At 38.0% G+C, this 22,426-nt stretch overlaps 1 protein-coding gene across 1 annotated transcript in view; it reads right to left on the bottom strand.

Annotated features, from left to right (window-relative positions):
* LOC124615774 (spatacsin) overlaps nt 1-12,903 on the bottom strand; it is a 395,474-nt gene extending 382,571 nt beyond the window's left edge. The window contains exons 1-2 of the mRNA XM_047143873.1: nt 12,492-12,903; nt 3,104-3,252 (exon numbers count right to left, since the gene is read on the bottom strand). Coding sequence (XP_046999829.1) covers nt 3,104-3,252; nt 12,492-12,688 — 346 coding nt within the window. The 5' untranslated portion in view covers nt 12,689-12,903. The remainder of the gene's footprint in view (nt 1-3,103; nt 3,253-12,491) is intronic.
* Between the last annotated feature and the right edge of the window lie 9,523 nt (nt 12,904-22,426).

Here is a 22,426-nt window from a genome sequence, read left to right as displayed (position 1 = left end):
CTTACTGTATTCCATCTTAAGTCTCCCTCCAAAATTTACATCCACCACATTTTTCTATATTACTGTTACTATTTCTGCAAATTCCTTGATGTCTTGAGATGTCTTATCAACTGATCCCTTCTTTTAGTCGGATTGTGCCATAAATTTCTTTTATCTGCAATTCAGTTAAGTATCCCCTCACTATTTATTCATAAAATCAATGCCAACAATAATAGTTCAAATATATATGCCAACATCAAAAATAGAAGATGAAGGGGTAGAGAAAGTACTTAAGAACACTGAGTGAGTAATTTAACACCAAAGGAGAGATGAAAATTTAATAATCATGGGGGATTGGAATGCTGTAGTAGGGGAGGGAATAGATAACAGAGTTATGGGAAAATGTGGGTTCAATGGAAAGAATGAGAGAGGAGGAAGACTAACTGAATTCTTCAGTATATTTCAGCTAGTAATAATGAACACATTGTTCCAAAATCACAAGGGGAGGAGGTATTCTTAGAAATGGTCAGGAGACATGGCATAATACCAACTGGGTTGGTTGAGACAGAGATTCTGAAATAAGATAGTGTATTGTAAGCCATATCCAGGAGCACGTACATGATTCGGATCAAAATTTAATAATAATTAAGAGTGGGCTGAAGTTTACAAGAACTGTCAGAAGAGGTACTGAAGACCTGAGGGATGATGAAGTTCATTTGAAGTTCTCTAATGCTGTAAACAGGGATGATGAATATCACAGAAGCCAGTTCAGTTGAAAAGGAATGTACATCACTGGCAAGGCCAATCACATAAGGTGGACAACAAATACATGTACAAGAAATGTAACTGCACAGAAATTTTGGTTAACAGAAGAAGCTGATCAACAAATGAATGAATTACAAAAATTCCCATGAAGAGACATGAATAAGACAACATAAGTCACTTAGGAGTGAAATAAATAGAAAGTACAGAAAAGATGAAGTGAAATGGTCACAGAGATAATGCAAAGAAATCAAAGCAAACTTATCCCAAAGGACAGATTCACCGCAAAGAAAGATCGAAACAACCTGTGGTGAAATTAAAAGCAAAAGCATCAACATTAAATTAAGAGTGTAAGAGAAACTCCACTGTTAAATGTGGAGGGGAGAGCAGGTAAGTGGAAACAGTACAATGAAGGTGAAGGTCCCTCTGAGTGGAAGGAACTGTTGGATGATGTGATAAAAGAAGAAATGGGAGTCAATATGGAAGAAATAGGTGACCCCAGTGCACGAGTCAGAACTGAACACAGTTTTGGAAGCCTTGTGACCCAATAATACAGTGAATTTAATTGTGCCTCTCTGCAACTTAATGCCTCATCTTTACAGTAACAAGCAATCTATCTTTTCCTGCATAGCTGTTATCTCTATCATACAATAAGCTTAACAGCTCACACACCCATGACGCTGACATTAATAGTATACAGAAGTTACCTGAGCTGCAGTCGTGTGTGTGAATTGTGTTTGTGTGTGTTTGTCATCTAATTTTGACAAAGGCCTTTTTGTTGTGCCTATCTGTGACTCAGCATCTCTGCTGTATGGTGAGTAGCAACTTTCCTTTTCACAATATTGATACAGAAGAATGGAAAGCAAGATTGGGGATTTCTTATATGACAAACAGTTTGGCTTTAGGAAAGGTAAAGGCACCAGGGAAGAAGTTCTGGCACTGTACTTGATAATGGAAGTAAAACTTAAGAAAAATCTAGACACATTCATAGAATTTGTCAATCCAGAAAAAGTTTTTGACAATGATGCAGGATGTTCAAAATTCTCAGAAAAATTGGTACAAGCTAAAGGAAAGATGAGTAATACGCGATATGTACAAAAGCCAGAAGGGAGGAATAAGAACGGAAGACTACGAACCTAGTACTTGATTAAAAAGAACTGTTCTGGAGTGGATTAAAATTTAAGGTGAAAGTGTATCAATGATAAGATTCACTAATGACTTGCGTTCATGGCTCGTATGTGAGATGTCCATTGGTGGCAATAGATTTGTTCCACAGTCAGCCACAAATGGCTCTTCCCTCCAGGGACTCCCATCTGCATTCACAGAACATTTCCATAATACCAGTGCATTGATGGAACCTAGCAGTTACAAGTCTAGCAATACACCTCTGAATTTTTTTTTATGTCTTCCTTCCTGATATGTTGGGATTCCAAACAGTTGAGTAGTACTCAAGAATGGATCCCAGAAGTGTTCTATATGCAGCCTACTTTACAGATGAGAAAAACTTACACAGAATTCTCCCAAACTGAATCTAACCATTTGCCTTCCCTACTAGTGACCTTACATGCATGTCTGATTTCATATCACTTTGCAATGTTACATCTACATATTACATTGACATGACTGGGTGAGACATCACACCACTAATACTGTTTTTGAATATCATAGAATTGTTTTTCATACTCATCTGCATTTTCTAATGATAATATCTTCCTGAGCAGTCCCGTCCTGGAGACCTGAATGGGAGACTATTTTATCTCTGGAATATTTTACCCAAGAGGAAGTTGTCATCATTAAGTCATACAGTAAAGCTGCATTCACTCAGCAAATATATTGACTCTTGCTTTCTGCCATTCACAGTACCAGTACAGCATGGCCATATCGGCTAAATTTTACATGGCCAGATCAGTCAATCATTCAGATTTTTCACCTTTACCTATTGAAAAGGCTGCTGCACCTCTTCAGGAACTACAGGTTTATCTGTCCTCTCCCAATCATTGTGTTAAAATGTGTATTGTGTGGGGAAATGTATTTAGGATTAAAAACACATATTTTCTTTAAAAAAAATAAAAAAAAGCTCTCATACCCAAATTGGGTTTTTATCACATCTTAACTGCCTTTCCTGAAAGATGGTCCAGCATCAGAGCTGGTCCACACTTGCAATCCAAGAACTGAGCACTTAATAAGCTTTTGCTTTACAACACACACAAAAATCAGTTTTTCACAAAATAATATTTACAAATAATGATAAGTTTACACTTGATATCTATGTTGCCAAAAGCACAATCATAAAAATAAGTCTCAGAACTTATTTCTAATTAAGGAAAAATTTAATAGCACTTATTTGAGTGCATACACTTACCAAGATCCCAGGAAGAGAGCAATCCACAAAAGACATCTGATGCAACAGCAAATAACAGTTCCAAATTAGTCTCATTAATTTGAAATACTTCACAAGAGTGTTGTTTGTAAACAACTGCCATCTGGTTTCCATCATCAGAAAATGTAAAACTGAAAATAAAGCAAGACATATGAACTACACCTCAAGTCCACCTGAAGGGTATCATTCTGTTTACAGTTTCCACAAAGAGCCAAATGGTTTCTGAAAACTTTTACTAGCAGTACTTTTATCACTTAGGAGCAGTGTTCACTTAACATGCTCTTCAGCTACACTTTTGGCTACAGAAAATACTATCTGTGTATATTGTTGTTATTCCATCCTGGATTTTTCATTGTTTGATGATGTAGGTTTCCTTTCATGTGTAAAATATCTAGCAGATAAGCAACACTTTAAAGGCAAAGGGTTTCTTTGTATTTTTCTATGTCCCATAGACATTAGATAGACATTTCTTCAATTCAACTGGCCATCATGAAAAGCAGGCTTTATAAGATCATCCGCAGAGATTGTCAGTGCTGCTACATTGGACAAACTGGGAGGTCGATTTGTATTAGGCTCAGGAAACACCGTAGAAACTGGAGATTAATCAACCAAATTTCATCCTTTGCCAAACATTGCTCAAACCAAACCACAAGTATATAATATATGTAGAAGTCTAACACATAGAGGAAGGGTTCAAAGCTCGTTCTATTAGGAATATTTTTAAAAAAATCTGGTATCCTCACATTTACTATTGAATAAGCCAACTCAATTCAACTATTCACCTCTTTCAGCAATGTTACAACCTCCGATTAGGAGGAGAACCTTGGTGCCTACATTCATATATACATGACAAAAAAAAACATTCCTAAGCACATAGCTCTAATCCAGTGTATGTTTATTCATAGTTATTGTACATGCCATCATAATGAATGTTGTAGAAAACAAATGTAACTGCGTCAAAATCACCAGGAAATATAACAATTATAGTTTCAGTTGAGAATCAACAGATTAAGAAGTTTGTTTGCTTGGTTGCCATCTTTGTGAACCGGACAATGGGAAAATAACCCAAAACCTAGGTCATAAAATAATAATGCAAAAAGTATTTTCATTAATACAAAGTAAACTTAATTTTCAGTGCAGTTCATGTGCCTAGTGAGATCCAAACCTTTTTTTTTAAATAAATTCATTCTGATGGGTGAGAGGAAATAACAATGCAAGTGCTTCAGAAACTTCTCATGTGTGTGGCTGCAACTGTAAATATGTACTATCTTTTTTATGTCACAGATAAAACAAATTAATTAATGTTTGGCACAATATAATTACAATAGCAGGCCATTGAAACATGATTTGAAAGAATGAAGTTTTACTGTGTTTACTGGAGCAGTCTGGTTCCCACATCCTTTGGTGAGCACTTCTGTATTATGTATATGCTGTATTATGTACATTCTGTATTAAGTATAATACATGCAATATAGTAAGCAGATTCACAGTTGAAGGTTACAGTAGTTACACAAAGATCACGAAATTTCTGCACTGTACAGTAGCGTGGAAAGTTACATCAAGCAAGTCTTTGGCCCAAAGACTGCAACCTCGCTTCCCCCTACAAACACACACACACAAATGGATAATGCAAGTAGTTTCTTCTTGTCAAATTGTTTATGAATGTTACCGTTGTTTTCAAACTATGATTTTTTATAACATACTTCATAATGGAGTTAATGTACTGTGACACTATCCGTATACCCACCTATTTAAAAACAATTCTTCAATCGGCTCTATACAGGATGAACCAGAACTTCATCAACAAATATCTACGACGTATACATGCAGACTGAAGCGACAAATGAAAATCTGTACTATGGCTGGGATTTGAACCTCGGTCTCCTGCTCACTAAGCAGACGTGCTAACCACTACGCCGCCCTGGCACAGTGGCTCTGTACAACTGCATGGGCTACCCCAGTACACCCTCCTTGTCATCCAAATTCCCATTGATGCCTCAGTCCACTTGATACTCCTCCTAAAATTGAACAGCATTGCATAGGCTCTCCAACTATATTGGAATAGCACGTCAACATCAAATGAAATGGGGGATCCTGTCTGAAACAAGGCATACATACTTCAATTAAATGAAACTATTTGGATCCAGAGACCTTTTAAAATCTCAAACATCTATGATGTTTATATGCAGACTGAAAGGTTTGTGACAGAATACCTAGATGTAACTCCAAACTAGTGTTTGGTGACTATAGGGCCAAACTTGACAAAGAAAGGCTTTCAGAAGCATGTTGGTAAGGAAAGTCTGTACAGTGAAACTAGTAATTACAGTATGATGATTGCCTAGTTTGCTTGTAACAAGTTAAAGGCCATAACTACCTGTTTCCCAAGGAAAAATATCTATAAAGGATCCTGGAAAATACCAGGGACAAATGAAGTAAACCAAACAGACCATATACTGGATCGAAGAGGTGGGTAATCCTACCCATAGTGCAAAGCCAGTCTATTACACTGCAGATTCAGAGATAGAAGATCCCACATTAGAGGAGGTACAGAAGATAATTCACTTTCTAAAAAAAGGTACAAAGCACCAGTAACTGATGGAATAACTGCAGAACTGTCAAAAAAGAGGGTAATTGGTTCCATAAGTGAATCCCCTAACATATTTGGAATCAGGAAAGAATCCCAGAGGAGTGGACATTAGGGGTAATTCAAACAATCCATAAGCAAGGAGACAAACTCATTGTTCGAATCACTAAGGAATTACCATGCTACATGCAGCATATAAAATTTTCTCTAGTTATCTACAAAAGGGTAGTTCTGTATGCAGGAGAGATTCTGGGAGAATATCAGTGTGGATTTTGGCCTAATGGGTCAATAACAGATAATTCACTTTCTAAAAAAAAGGTACAAAGCACCAGTAACTGATGGAATAACTGCAGAACTGTCAAAAAAGAGGGTGCTGAGGCAAATATGTGCTAAGGCTTATGAGTATAATATTGAGCTTCATAAACTCTGTGTAGACTTCCAGCATGCCTTTGATAGTCTTGACAGGGCAAAAATACTAAATGATTTGCTAATTCCTGGTATACCATCTAAATATGTTTCATTTATCCACTCATTCAATAGTGTAGCATTATTAAAGGAGTCAGACAAGGGAATGCCCTCTCTACAATGCTTTTTAATCCAACTCTTGAAGCAGCCATTCAAAAGCTTCAAATATCTGGTTATACAGACACAAAGTCAACCAAGATATGTGCATATGATGATGATGCAGCAATTATTAGTAGAAGAAGAGTTTCACTAGAGAGAACAATACATGAGCTGAAAGAAGCCACATCTAGAGGCCTTTCTATTAACATAACGAAGACTAATTACATGAATTTCACCTTGAAGGAAAATTATAACTTGGACAAACTATCAGCAGCTGGTTTCAATTCTGAACAAGCGCAAAACTTTGAGTATCTGGGCCCTAATATTAACAGGACAAATTCCATGTCCACTGATATAAAACAGCCATCCTAAGTGGTAACAGATGCTCCCAAATGTTTAAGAAATTGACGGCCTCTAGGTTATTAAACAGGCAACTGAAACTTCAAATTTTTAAGGTCACGATCAGACCAGTTATAAAATATAGATACGAGAAATGGTCATTAATTAATACTAAAGAGCAAGAGCTCAGAATATTTTAACACAGGGTTCTGTACAAGGTCCGTGGGGCAGTTCAGAATAACAATGGTTTCTGGAGATCTACAATGAATACAGAGATAGATTGCCTCATACAAGGAGCTAACATTGTAAGAACAATAAAAAGTAGGAAAATAGCCTGGTTTCTACATGTCCTTAAGGTGGATACTGGATGAACAACTAAAAAGGTGTTTGAATGGAGGCCAACTGGGAGAAGACAGAGAGAAAGGCCATGAAAATGGTGGATATACGATGTGGAAGGAGATATAAAATATCTCAGAGCTTGAGGATGGCAGAGAACTGAATTGGAGAAGGTAGAATGGAGGAAGTTTGTTGAAGAGGCTAAGATCCATGAAGGATTGTAATGCCATGAGAAGAAAATATGCTTATTCAAGCATGAGCTAAAATTTGTATGAAGGCCGTGATTCAAACCAGAGCCTCATGCTCATTAGGCAGAAAAAATGAACACTACACACCCTGGTGAGAGGCTTTGCACAACTGCATGGGCTACCCCAACACACCTCCCTCCTCAATCCAAATTCCCATTATGCCTCAGCCCACTTGGTATTGGTGAAGGAGGTGTCTAGGATAGTCCACGGAGATGTGCAAAGCCATTGTGCCAGCACGGTGTAGTGGTTAGCACATCTACCTAATGAGCAGGAGACATCTACATCTACATTTATACTCCGCAAGCCACCCAACAGTGTGTGGCGGAGGGCACTTTACGTGCCACTGTCATTACCTCCCTTTCCTATTCCAGTCGTGTATGGTTTGCAGGAAGAATGACTGCTGGAAAGCCTCCATGCGCACTCGAATCTGTCTAATTTTACATTCGTGATCTCCTCGGGAGGTATAAGTAGGGGGAAACAATATATTCGATACCTCATCCAGAAACACACCCTCTCGAAACCTGGGCAGCAAGCTACACCGCGATGCAGAGTGCCTCTCTTGCAGAGTCTGCCACTTGAGTTTGCTAAACATCTCCGTAACGCTATCACGCTTACCAAATAACCCTGTGATGAAACGTGCCGCTCTTCTTTGGATCTTCTCTATCTCCTCCGTCAACCCGACCTGGTACGGATCCCACACTGATGAGCAATACTCAAGTATAGGTCGAACGAGTGTTTTATAAGCCACCTCCTTTTTATGTTGCAGTTTCAACTCTCTAACTTGAAAGTCAAACTGATGACATTATTCATGCCGATCAGCGTGTGACTGTGGAAATGATAGTTTATAAGATTCAAGTTAGGACTGGTAAGTTCATAACATTATCCGTAGCAAGCTGAAATATCACAAAACATGTCACGATGGGTCCCAAAGGAGTTGACGTGACTACACAAGGAAACAAGGTTGAGAGAGTACACAAAGCTAAAGAACATTCCAAAAGAGGTGAGCACTTCCTCAACAAAATCTTAACTTGTGATGAAACTTGGGTTCACTATTATGAGCCAGAATCAAAAAGACAAAGCATAGAGTGGAAGCACACCAACTCACCTGTCAAGAAAAAATTCAAAACCCAAGCATCAGCTGAAGGTCCAGTTTTTTGTGATTATCTTGAAGAGCAGCATACAATGAACAGCAAGTACTACCCGGATTTGCTTTTAAACAAGGTGAAGCCAGTCATGAGAGAGAGAGATGTAGTGGATCTCAGAAGAGAGGTGTGATTCTCCAGCAAGACAATGCATTTCCTCATATTGCTCAACTAACCCGTGAAACCACTAACAAAATGGGCTCGGAAGTACTGCCTCATCCCCCTTGTAGTCCTGATTTAGCACCTAATGATTTCCATTTGTTTTGTGCACTGAAGGATGCATTACATGGGAAGAGGTTCCAAGACGAGGACGTGAAAATGTTTGTGAGAAATTGGTTCAAACATCAAGAAAAGGAGTTCTTTGCAGCCGGAATAAAAAAGTTTGTAGCCAGTTGAAACAAGTGGATAAATGTTCAAGGGGATTATGATGAATAGCAGAAAAGTATTGTTTCGTAAAAACAAATGCTTTTTTCTCCAGACCAATTTGTCTTTTTAATTATTGAATGACTCTCATATTTCATAATGGCTGTAGTTGCTGCATTTCCAGTTCCTTTGGACATTGACACTCGGAATAACATTGACACTGGAATATTGCAATGTTTTCAGGGTGCAAAAGGAATTCTTCTTATTGATTAAATAATAAAAGCTAGTATAATAACTGCTGATTACTATGGATGTTTACTGGACCCAATGGAAATAACAAAATGGTATGGACTGGAACAGTAAAAATATTTTTGTTTCAATCAACATAACGTATGTTTTGCTTTTAGGGTTCCAGCATCAGTTGGTAACAGCCAATATCCCATGGTGACATCCTATTCCAAGGCACACTCATTTCTTAGTTAGGCCTATGTGATTCTTTTCTGGGGGATCAAAGACACAACCTGCAGAAAATTGCTGTAAGTATAATGAAAAAGCACATCTACCAATCTGTTGCACATCTTAGGGAAGCCATTTCTAAGTATTTGCTTAACAGTTCTACACATAACCATGAAACAGGGCCTGTTTGTACTTACATTTACCAAGAAAAAACAAAAAAAACTCAAAGTAGCATTTTCTATCAGGAAATAAAACTGTATAATGAACTGCCCAAAGAGATGAAAAAGATTATTGTATCAAAATACATCTGTTTGAAATAGCTGCTAAAATGTTCTTCATATGTAATGTATACAACACAATCAGAGATTACTTTATGAATTCAAACTTGTGGTTAATAAGGAAAGGTGATAACTGCAACACCTTGTGATATTACAATACTGTAATGCTTTTGCTCTAACTGCATGATAGTAATGTCCTGTTGTTTTCCCTAGTTCAACATCTCACTCATCATGAATGAATATAGCGCAGGGATGACATGGAGCTGTGCATGCATGACACATGGTAGGATGTTTGTGGCCCTGGAGTCAGTTTTCTGGGGGAGGGGGGGACTGAAGAGAACGCAAGGGGCACAGCAGCATGTTTATGGTCCTGTAGCCACCAGTGAGTTTATGTAGCGTGTGCAATAACAGTGTAAAGGGCAGTGACGAAATATGCAAACAGTGTATGAACAGAAGAACATACATGTCAATGATAGTGAAATTATGTGATCTGAATATGAACTGCAGGAATCCACTCATATATGGCACCCTCTGGCATTCATCATTCCCAACAAATAAAGTCATTTGTGGTTGGAGAATGCTTTAAGACCAATGTAGAGGTTATATCACACTTCAAAGAGTGTTTCAAAGAATGGAATATTCACGACGAAATGTAGCAATATTGTGGAAAGGAAAGTTGCTACTCACCATATAGCAGAGATACTGAGTTGCAGATAGGCACAACAAAAACTGTCACAAATATAGCTTTCAGCCAGTAATGGCTTTCTCAAAATTAGATGACACACACACACACACACACACACACACACACACACACACACACACGCGCGCGCGCGCGCGCGAGCGCGCGCGCGACTGCAATCTCAGGCAACAGTTGCCTGAATCGTGTATATGAGTTGCATTGCATGAGTATGAACATATGTGTTTGTCATCTAATTTTGATGAGGGCCTTACTGGCCGAAAGTTATATTTGTAACAGTCTTTTTGTTGTGTCCATCTGCGTCTCAGCATCCCCACTGTATGGTGAGTAGCAACTTTCATTTCACAATTTCGTTAAAAGGGTGTTTCGTAGAATATCCACAGTCATATTTCACAGCTTGCACCTACTAAAAAAAAAGGTATGAACAAAGTGGATTGACCTAAAAGGTGACTAAATTGAAAAATGGACTTCACACTTGTCTTACCCTCAAACTCCATTATTTTCTTAGCAGTTCCCTCCAATTTGATCTCCTTGTTTTTTCATGTCCCATTTGCAATTACTACTCCCTCTAAACTGCCTCTAGTAAGCTTTAACAGTCCTCCTTCCTCTATACTGCTGTCTTCTTTACTTGCTCAGCCTCTCTCACCATATCCCACCACCTTCCCTAACCATAAAATCATCCACACTCATTTCAAATCTCTATTTTTGATACAAATGAGGGACACAAGTTTTAAATCTAAGTTACATTCCTTAACACCTTGTTACAATATATACTAACACTGAGTTTTTCCTCTCCTCCTCAGTGAATGATTTTATTTTCTAATACAATGTTCGTGTTCCACATAGGATCAATGAATACTACAGATATCTGCATTGCAAAACTAAATCACCTGTGGCAGCACTTTGACATTCTTTGCCACAGGAGTTTAGCACAATCGTATCGCTGATGTACTAGAGCATAATCTTTGTCGCTGTTGGCATAGTGACTTAGAGTTGTTTATGTTTATCGTTGTGTCTTCGAGTGTGAAAGTAATAAAAGTTATTCTGAACAACTGTGTATTATTCTATAGTGTGGGCATACCAGAAAGTCGCCACACACCTATGTAGTTCACTGTTCTGAGATTTAGATATGCTTCGTATATCTTCTCTCTACGTTTATGAGGTCTTTGCTACATTACAATCCTGAATTATTTGCATGGAATTATATTCGTTACGTTTACAGAATAACAGACAAAACGAATTCCATATTTCCACTTATGGCTTTAGGTCTGCATCCAGAATCTACAATAAATGGTTCATAGTAAGTTGAAATAAAGTAATTTTACAGCACTGAATCAATGTTAGTTATTCATCCTGTTTCCATACATACAAAGAAATCTCAAATGATTAAAATAATATTTAAGAAAGATAATTCACAAATTTTGGCATGGATTAAATGAGCTGGCTCTGAGCACTATGGGACTTAACATCTGAAGTCATCAGTCCCCAGCATGGATTACATAAACTGAAACTTAATAACTTTTTTACAATAATGTGTAGTGCCTCATAATTGTATTATAAAGAAACAGGTCTATTATAAATAAACACTGTATACAATCATACCGTAAATCAGATCTTGACAAGTCACCTGCTTGCAAAATCAGTTATTTGAATCAAAACAAAGAATATAATAAAACGACCATTTTAAGTTACTGTGATCACGATACTGTCTTGCAGAAACTGTTCTGTAATACAACTGAAATATAGAGCACAAGAATAATGCAGTATCCCCAGCATAACCTAAGGCAGTATGCAAAGAAATTTGGATGTATTGGAGCCATGTACGAAATGACAATAATATCAACAACATTCGTGACTACCATATTCCATATCACTACTCTCATTCCTCATAGGCCTACTTATGTGAAACCAATTACGATTCTTTTCTGACACAATACTGGCACATTATCCGATTAATAACCTCGAAAGTAACAACTGTTACGACGATTACTTGAACTAGAAATGTAAAATTATATTCGCCAAATTTACAAATTATGTCAAATATTGGGAAAAGGTTATCGAGAAAATATCGTCATTAAGGGTATCACTAAATTCGACAAAAAACATTACTTTTATTTCTGTATATCGTTCGTAAAACTCAGTGCTGGGGGCTGGGATTTGTCTGGACGTCAACGAGACTCTACAGACGTTTTAGATTTGTGACTTTAAATGCTTCGATCTACAGCTAATCTGAAGTCAGTCGCTAAACTACATATGGCAAGATTTCACAAGATGTCCAGGCACTTCGCCCGTGACATAATATAAATGGAGCATTAGAAGATCTAACAAAATCACTTGCATGTGTTTTCCGTCTAACTTACCTGTTGACTTCATTTGAACTTCGCCAAATCCGTCTCTGTACACAGTCAATTTTTCGAGAAATTAAGTAAACAGAGAGTACACCACTCTTTGATAACACACCTAAATGTTTGAACTTTCGTGTGATGCTAATTGCCAAGTAATTGTCCAAGCTTATTGTTGGAATAAGGCTAGTCAACGTAATTATCCTCTGATCCATTGTTTCTATACACTTGTGTAAATGTTTACAAACAACACTCACGTGCTTCTGTCAAGTTTCGGTGCGAGTCAGTTGTCAAACGTTATACCAACTTAGAAAATGTAACGCGAGATGTCGATCATTGGCACGAGAGATCTTCAAGATGATCTATCATACGCTATGTACAAGAGCGTCAAGTTAACAGTTCACTCTTGATTCAGGCTGGAGACAGGTTTTGAAACGAGAAGAGGTACTGGATACCAGCTACTGAAACGGGATACCTCTCCTTTTCTTATTGCTTATATACTGTTTCACCTGTCCTGGATGGGAACGTGATACCCTCTACGACTTCTGTTTTAGTTTTATCGTGAGTGGTTGTTACGACTTACTACAATCTGTAAAAGCTGATAAAACAATTCTTCGTAACTGTTTTCCAAACACGTACCGTTACAAACATAGAAATCTAATTTATTATTTTAGAGGTAACAACTCATGTGACACACACGTCACTTCTGAATGACATAACATCATTAGTTGGGACTTTTTGTGAGTTACTAAAGGTATTTAATAGTGACGATCCTAAAACTATATGAAGCAAGTTATGTTTTATTGGTTTATGATACAGGATTTAACAGTTTTACCTATGGTGTATAATAAAACTAAGTTAACCAATTGCAGGATTTAAAAAGTAAGCAATCTCGCCTAACTACGAAAAACATAAAAAAGTTCTACAAAAAAAATTCCGTGAAATGTTCTTCGTGCAGCCTGCTGTTAATTGAAACAAAAGATGGGACTACGATCACTTCTGATTTACCACTTGTGATACGACTCATTGGCAAACACCACACTTGGTAGTCCACAGCGGTCCTACGATTTTAGCAGACTGTGTTTAACACGACGTTGACGTGTGGTAAATTTTTTATGTGAAAGATTCTAAGTCGCTCCGTATTTTTAATACCACATTATACTAACAGTTTAAATTCATGGGCGGGCAAGTTCTTTGTTCAAAGTGTGTCAAGAGCATACCGTTTCAAGGTAAGATCATGTCTAATAGGGAAGGATGGGGCAAAAAGGGTAGCGGGACAGAACGGGATGTAGGTTTTACCTCCGCGGTAAATGGTGCAGTCCGTCGGAATTATCAGAACATTGGCATCATTCCTTGAGTGTGTCTTGTGTTATTGCGGAAACTGCCTAGTATTCTGTCATTGTTTTGCAATTGGTCAGCATTCTTTCATCTCGAGTAAGTAGAAATGATATACATTTAGACAACATGCTGTATTATCATTTCGGAGTGTACGTTATGAGGTTCTTGTTCCGTTATATTACTTAAAATATTTGAATTACGTTTGCTGTCAAGACCTCATAACTGTAAAAATATGCTTGTGGGGCAAAACGGGTGGGGCATAATAAGGTTTTGCCGCCCTACTTCGTATTTGATTGCATTTTATTTATTCTGATGGATTCCTTTTTCGGTTCCATATTTCAGAATGGTAAGAACGTATAAAAAGAAGACGGAAAGATAATTTTGGTGCAGTGTATCTGTGCAAGAAGCAGTTCAGGCGATTGTGAATGGCTATATGGGATGCAGAAGGGCAGCTACTGAGTTTCACATACCCCAGACAACTTTAGAGCATCACCTTAGGAAAAGAAGGGAGATCCAGAGTACGAAATTGATAAAAAAAAATGGGACGTTTTGTGTGTATTTTTAATGAGGAGAAGGAAGAAGATCTTGTGCAGTATCTAACAAAAATGGAAGTTCAGCTATTTGGAGTTGCTCTTGATGAGATGCATGAACTTGCATTCCAGTTAGTCGAGCATAATAACCTCCGTCTTGCATTTTGCAAAGAAAAAGCAGGCACAGACTGGGCAAGAGGATTTATGTCAAAACACCCTCATTTAAGCCTAGGAAGACCTGGAGCCACATTGGCAGCTCATGTAATTGGTTTGAATCAGGTGGCAGTAAAACAGTTTTATGACCTTTATTGCCAGGTAGTAGACAAGTTCACCGCTTTAAAGGTCTTCCACTGTGACGAAAGGGCACTAACTGTGAGTCATAAAAGCCACTCCAAACTAACAGCAAGAAAGGGATGTGGCCAGGTTGGAGCGAGAACATCAGCTGAGAGGGGAGAAATGGTGACAGCCGAAAATTTGTGCCTCTACTGCTGGAACATATGTCCCACTCATGCTGCTCTCTCCAAGAAAACTGATGCAACATGAATTCCAAACTGTACTTCCTCCTGGCACTTCTGCTCAAGTTCACGAAACAGGGTAGATGATTAACAGATTTTTTACAGTCTGGTTGAAAAACTACATTTCGTTCACAGGAGTGACAAAAGAAAGACCAGTTTTGCTTCTTCTGGGTGGACATTCAATGCACACAAAAAGTTTGACTCCAATTGGCCTAGCACGGGAAAATGGGGTGGTTCTGTTGTTTCTTCCACCACATTGTTTTCATAGACTGCAGCCACTGGGTGTATCATTTATGAAACTATTGAGCAAATATTACGAGGACAAAGTACGAAAATGGCTAAGATCTAATCCTGGAAGAGTTGTGACCTTATTTCAGATTGCTTGTCTGTTTGGTGCAGCTCATGTGAAAGTTGCAACAATGATCACTGCTATTTTTGAATGGGTTTCTGCAAAATGGAATCAGGCATGTTGATAGGAACATGTTCAGTGATATGGATTTCCATCGATCTGCATCGACAGATATTCAACTACCCAATGTGACTGAAGAACCACCCTCAGTATCAATCAGCAAGGAGACTCTGACTTCAGTATCTGATGACAAGATCAGAAACAGTTTTGCCATTTCCTACAGCTGTACAAAGCGCTAAACGAATTTCAAGAAAACGAACCACCATCTTAACGTCATCCCCATACAAACGAGAGATCCGAGATGCTCAGAATGGAAAACAATCTAAGAAAAATGTCAAATGTTGCTTGGATTTGCCACAAAAATGTCCCAAATTTGCAGGAAGAAAAATAATATCCTCTTCTAAGTATGGCAAAAGCAATGAGAAGGCTGGTTCTGTTCACCATACACGTGATGATGAAGATGATCACTGTCTCTATTACCATGATTTTTCAGAAGAAGGATGGATTAGATGCTTTTCAAGCAAGATATGGGCCCACAATACATGTGTGGGTGTTGATACAGATGACGAGGATGTCACACACATTTGTGGATTATATGAATAGAACTGATGATTAAATTTGCATTTTATAAGGTATATTTGACATTTTATTAAGAAAAGAAAAAGGTACCCCATTGTGTCACACATATGAGGCAGAAAAGGGCAAAAGACATTTTCATGGCAATTAACTGATTTCAAGAGTTGCAAGTCCCAGATGTCCATGCTAGACATGTCTACATCTACACTCTACAGACCACGTGAAGTGCATGGCAGAGGGTACATCCCATTGTACCAGTTATTAGGGTTTCTTCCTGTTCTGTTCACATAAGAAGCATGGGAAGAATGACTGTTTGAATGTCTCTTTACAAGCAGTAGTTATTCTAATCTTATCCTCATGATCCCTGTGTGAGAGATGCATAGGGGGTTGTAGTGTATTCCTAGGGTTATCATTTAAAGCTGGTCCTTGAAACTTTGTTAGCAGACCATCTCCCGTTTGTCAGCATCTGTCATCAAGAGTCTTATCTCTGTGATGCTCTCCTGCAGATCAAACAATCTTGTGACCATTCGTGCTGCCCTTCTCTATATATATTTAATATCCCCTGTTATCCCTATTTGGTACAGGTCCCACATACTTGAGCTGTGTTCTAGAAAAGGTCAGATGAGTGATTTGTAAGCAGATTCCTTTGTAGACTGATTGCACTTCTCCAGTATCCTGCCAATAAACCTATGTGTATAGCCTGCTTTACCCATGATGGAGCCTAAGTGATAATTCTATTTCATATCTCTACAAAATGTTACACCCAGTTACTTGTATGAGTTGGCCAAGTCAACAGTGACTCACTGATATTATAGCCATAGGCTACTACGGTTTTTTCTTTTATGAAGTGCACAGTTTTACATTTTTGTACATTTAAAGAAAGTTGCCAATCTTTGCATCACTTTGAAATCTTATCAAGATCTGATTTAATATTTATGCAGCTTCTTTCAGGCAGTACTTCATTATAGATAAATGGATTGTCTGCAGAAAGGCTGAGGCTACATTAATATTGTCTGCAAGGTCATTAACATACAACATGAACAGCAAGGGTCCAACATGCTTCCCTGTGGCACACCTGAAGTTACTTCAGTATCTGACGATGATTCTCCATCCAAGATAACATGCTGTGTCCTCCCTACCAAATAGTCCCCAATCCAGCCACAAATTTCACTTGATAGCCCACATGATCGTACTTTGCACAATAACTATAGGTGTGGTACAGAGTAAAGTGGTTTTCGCAAATCAAGAAATACCACATGACTACCTTGATCCAAAACTTTCAGTATGTCATGTGAGAAAAGTGTGAATTGGTTTTCAAATGTTCGATGTTTTCAGAATCCATGCTGATTGGCACTGAGGAAGTCATTCTCAAGGTTCTTCATTATGTTTGAGCTCAGAATGTGTCTGAAAATTCTGCAACAAATCGATGTCAAGGATATTAGACTACTACCTTCTTGCAGGCAGGTGTGGCCTGTCTTTTTTTCCAGGAACTGGGCACAGTTTTTTGTTTGAGGGATCTACAATACCTTACAGTTAGGAGGTGCTAACTCAGCTGCAAATTCAGTATAGAAACTGACATGCGCTCCATCAGGCCCTGGAGCTTGTTCAGTTCAGGGGCGGTTCTAGAAGTTGGTAAAGAGGGGGGGGGGGGGGAGCTAGGAGCTAGTTGGGGGAGGGGGGGGGGTTGGGGAATGGAATGTCGCTTAACAAAAGAAGACCTGAGATCCTCCGCCGACAAATTGGTAAAATTTGGGTTTGCTTAAAGTAGTTTTTGGTAACTGTTTTGGAGTTCAGGGTAAAAGAAACTTATTTTCACATAGGAGATTTTATAAATTACATAAAAAATAAAAAAGGCCAACTTACAACAAATAAGTTTTCATTAATTTTCTGTGTACAGAAGGTGACATGAATGTAAGAACTTGAACTTGACATGAATATAAAAAAAAAATTCTGCAACAAAATTCACTATTTCCGTCTTCTGGACAATCTGTCATGCTCATGCGTCTCTGTTTCTTTTTACTGAATATGTCAATGATATTTTCAATGCCCATATCTCTTTCTTTATGGATATTTGCAAGAGCCAATCCATTTAGTCTCACCTGCCCCATTGTGTTACACAAATAAGTCTTTATTCGTCTCAAAGTAGAGAAGCCTCGTTCAGGAGTGCTTGTGGTGACAGGAATAGTCCCAAATATTTGTAGTAAGACATCTACATTTTCGAAAAACTGCTTGTCAAAATTCATTAATGCTTCAGTTACTGTTTTGGGTATTTTACTTTCATAAACCCACTTTTTCTTCATAGTTTCAGCTCTCCTTTCATTAAAAGAGAAGAACTCTCCAAAAACTGTTCATATTTCTCAGATGCCTGGATCATGGCGTTCTCACTGTATTTTAAACATTATGCAGGAATAAGACCTCCAAGTGGTAATATGGTGCGAAAATCTTTGGGAAATCTTGTTTCCAGCTCGGCAATAAAACAATGCACGACAGGTAAAAATACTCCACAATGAGATTTTCGCTCTGCAGCGGAGTGTGCGCTGATATGAAACTTCCTGGCAGATTAAAACTGTGTGCCCGACCGAGACTCGAACTCGGGACCTTTGCCTTTCGCGGGCAAGTGCTCTACCAACTTTTTTTTTTTTTATAAAACCTTTATTAAAAAAACAATGTTACACATTGCAAATACATACTAAGTTATACATACATGAAGTTATTTAAACAAAGCGGTTTGATCATTTCAATTGCGCTGACATTAAGGAAAGACAACAGAAGATTGTGTTACTGACTAAATCACCAGAAAGAATTAAATTAAACATAAATACTTGAGAATGGCGGAAAGGAGATATATAATAAAGTTGACTAGCCTTCCAACTACACTTTCTGGACATTAATTGAATCTAAGTATTTGAAGTGATCAGATCTATATAATCAGTCTTTCACTGCAAAAATGAACAGGGCAATGTGCCAGCCATTGAATATTACATTTATCGGATAGTATCTTATGGTTTTAACCAATCGATAAGGAGATTTCTATAAAAACTGTCTATTTCCTAATTTCTAGTATAAGCCAATAATGCACCTTTCATGATTTGTGTTTGGCACTATTAGACACGCAATCTCAATGTCACATAAGTTCTGTACATTAGATTATAAATTTCAAAAAACTACTCTCTGAAGTAGAGAAAGCACACATCATAAGTATACTGTAAAATCTTAAATAGTATCCTTAAGGTAACTACAATACATCACTGTCAACACAGTCTTCTTTTTTATATTAACCAATGCCCATTCTTTCAAATACAATTTTTAGCATATTACCGAACTTTTTCTTGTGATTCGAATAGCTTCTAATTTTGTGGAACTCACACAGCATGTGTACCTTGAACTCTATGATGCTATCGGATCCTAATTTGTTAAGGACGTAGTTAACAAAATTTCCCAGCAACCAGCACACAGCGTTATTTTTTGCTTCTGGGAAATAGCGTGCTTCAGGCCTGTGTATCAATGACAGCGATATATACTCAGGGGATGTTCTTGTAATCAGAGCTATTTGCTCCCGGATCCACTTCCAACTATTCATGTGACCACTGCAAGTATATCGATGAATTACTGTGTCAACTAGATGACATTGTTGACATAAATTTGTTTCACAGAGTCCGATTGCGTGCAGTCTTTCATTGGTGCTAACTATGTTGTTAACTGTCTTGTACCATGACGTTTTTATATTAGATGTGAGCACATTAGAACTAATGTTTTTCCAAATCTCAGTCCACTCAATGTTTGGAAACTGTCGTTCTATTTTGTTTCTTCCTTCGCTTTTCTTTCGTTCCCACATTATGGCTCTCGATGTTAAGTGTCGGGACTGCCTGAGTTCGACACTGACATAACTAAACTCAACATAGAAACTCCTCACGTGCTGTAAGCGACTGTTGATATTCTGCACGTCAATCGGGGGAAGCAGGCTTGGAGGTTTAATGATGTCGAAAAGTTGGCTGGTTATGCTTCCTCGCGAGTCTCTTATTAAATTAACTTGCCTTTTGATAAAAAGAGCAGAGGCTTTATCCGTTATATCAGTTAATCCTAGTCCACCATTTTTAGGATCTAAAGTGGCTACTTTAGCAGGTACTCTGAACACTTCACCTCTCCACAAAAATTTTGTGATTTTGGACATTATTCTCCTCGCTATCATTCTCGGTATTGGAAACAGCTGGGCAGTATAATAAGCCTTAGCAAGGATGCATGAGTTGATATACTGTGTTCTTTGAACTTGGTTCATATATCGAGTTAAATTCTCTACAATGGCTCCTTGCACTTTATCTGCTGCAACTTTCCAATTTAAAGCCGTCATTTTCATAGGGCATGCTGTCAGGGTGATCCCAAGTGTTTTATGTTGTCGGACTAAGTTTGCCCACTCGACGTTGATATTATCAAAACCTCTGATATTTAACATCTTACTTTTTTTTCCGTTTGCATTGGCTCCAGATGCTCTACAGTACGAATCAATCACTGTTGCTAGCGTGGTTACCTCGTCATTATTCCTTATAATGACCCCTATATCGTCAGCATAGGCTCTTATAACTGTTTTGTTTCCTGATAATGTTAAGCCTTTTAATGTAGCATGGACATGTCGGAGGAAAGGTTCCAGCGAAATTGCGAAGAGCGACATGGACAGAGGACTTCCTTGAGGAACACCTCGTTGTATTTGCATCGGCCTGGATTGTTGACAATTCACCGCTATTTTAGCATTTATTCCAGTTGCTATGTTCTTAATCAACTGTATAACCCTATCGTTGAAACCTATTTTCTTCAATGTCTGTAGAAGATATTCATGGTTTACTACATCAAACGCCTTATAAAAATCTAAAAACAATAAAGCACACTTTATGTTTATTACAGAAGTTACTGCAATGATATCCCTGAATTCCGCTAGATTTTGAAAAATGGTTCTGCCTTGCGCACAGTTCTGATGTTGACTAATAATTTTATCTGTAAGGCATGAAATTCTCTTGTTTATTATTCTAGCTATTAATTTATAATCAGAATTCAGCAGTGAAATTGGACGAAAATTATTTAAATCTTTGTTTCCATTATTTTTTGGCACCAGAACAATTTTACTCTCCTTAAACTCAGCCGGAATCATTTTACCCTGAATAACCTCATTTACAATGTCCGTGATTTTCGCACCCACTATTGGCCAGTAACGGATGTAAAATTCTGCTGGCAGACCATCCGGTCCTGGGGATTTTTTTGGTGGCGAGGCGTACAGAGTCTCATACACGTCTTCTTCACTGACAACCTCGAGAAAATTTTCGTTGTCATCTTCTGTCAGCTGTGGGGTTAGGATGTCAAGGAATTCTTCCAAGGAAGCATCACTACTTTGATGTACAGAATATAGCTCGCAATAATAGCGATAAATCTCGTCCATGATATCCTGCTGGGTTCTGAGAATCGTGCCGTGTTTTGTTCGAATTTCTTCAATAAAAGTCCTTCTCCCGTTTTTCGTATGCTTCACTAAATGATATAGGGAAGTAGTTTCATCTGCTGACACCGAATTTGCCTTCGATTTTATTTTCAACCCTTCCATTTGACTTCTCTTGATATTAAGTAACTTGGCTTTGACTTTTTTGATGTCTGCTATCCGAAGTGAGGAACCTGCTGAGACTTGATCATATAGATCTCTCAAAACGGAATAGTAATACTCTATAGTGCATTTCATTTCCCTTGCGCTCTGGGCACTGTATTGAATAAGAACTTTCCTCAACTTTGGCTTTGCCATTTTAACCCACCAGTCAATAGCAGTGGCATATCTACTACGGGCTCGCAGGCATATTGCCCATGTTTCTTTAATCAGATCTTCTAAATCATGATTAACTAACAAGGAAGTGTTCAAATTCCACTGATTCTTGAATCGGCGAACCGGCTGTCTTGTTAGATTTATGCAAGCTAAGACACTTGAATGGTCTGAAAAGTACGTAGGAATGGTTTCTACTTTTGTCACGGAAGTTACAAGATTTTTAGAAATATATAGTCTATCAATCCTGCTACGTGATGTTGCCGTGACATAAGTGAACTCAACAATGGAGGGGTATTTGATTTCCCATATATCCTTTAATTCTAAACCAGTAACTAATTGTTTTAGTTCACTTGAGAAATTAAAATTAGGTAACTGATCTTTTCGATTTAAAACACAATTAAAATCACCTCCAAGTAATAACTGTCTTGGTGATTTCCTTAACAAGTATATCAAGTCGTCTTTGAAGAAACGTGCCCTGTCAGCTCGATGAGAACTTCCTGAAGGGGCGTACAAGTTGATGATAGTCACATCATAGATATTTAGTCCTATTCCCCTTCCGGATTCCAGTCGTTCCACCTCGCTTACTGTAATCCCTTCCCTTACCAAAATAGCTGTTCCAACACTTGTTTCGGGAGACACATTGATGTAACTGACAAAACCGGGAATTACCAAATCCGAAATTAGAACTTCTTGTAACAGGGCAATATCAGTCGCGGATTCGTACAAAAATTCCTTAAGGGCCGATAATTTCAAACCGGTCGTGATTTTATTTATGTTTATAGTGCTGACAG

The sequence above is a fragment of the Schistocerca americana genome, chromosome 5 (genome assembly GCF_021461395.2).
Source record: "Schistocerca americana isolate TAMUIC-IGC-003095 chromosome 5, iqSchAmer2.1, whole genome shotgun sequence".
Lineage (NCBI taxonomy): Eukaryota > Metazoa > Arthropoda > Insecta > Orthoptera > Acrididae > Schistocerca > Schistocerca americana.
This window is presented reverse-complemented; position numbering and strand designations above follow the sequence as displayed.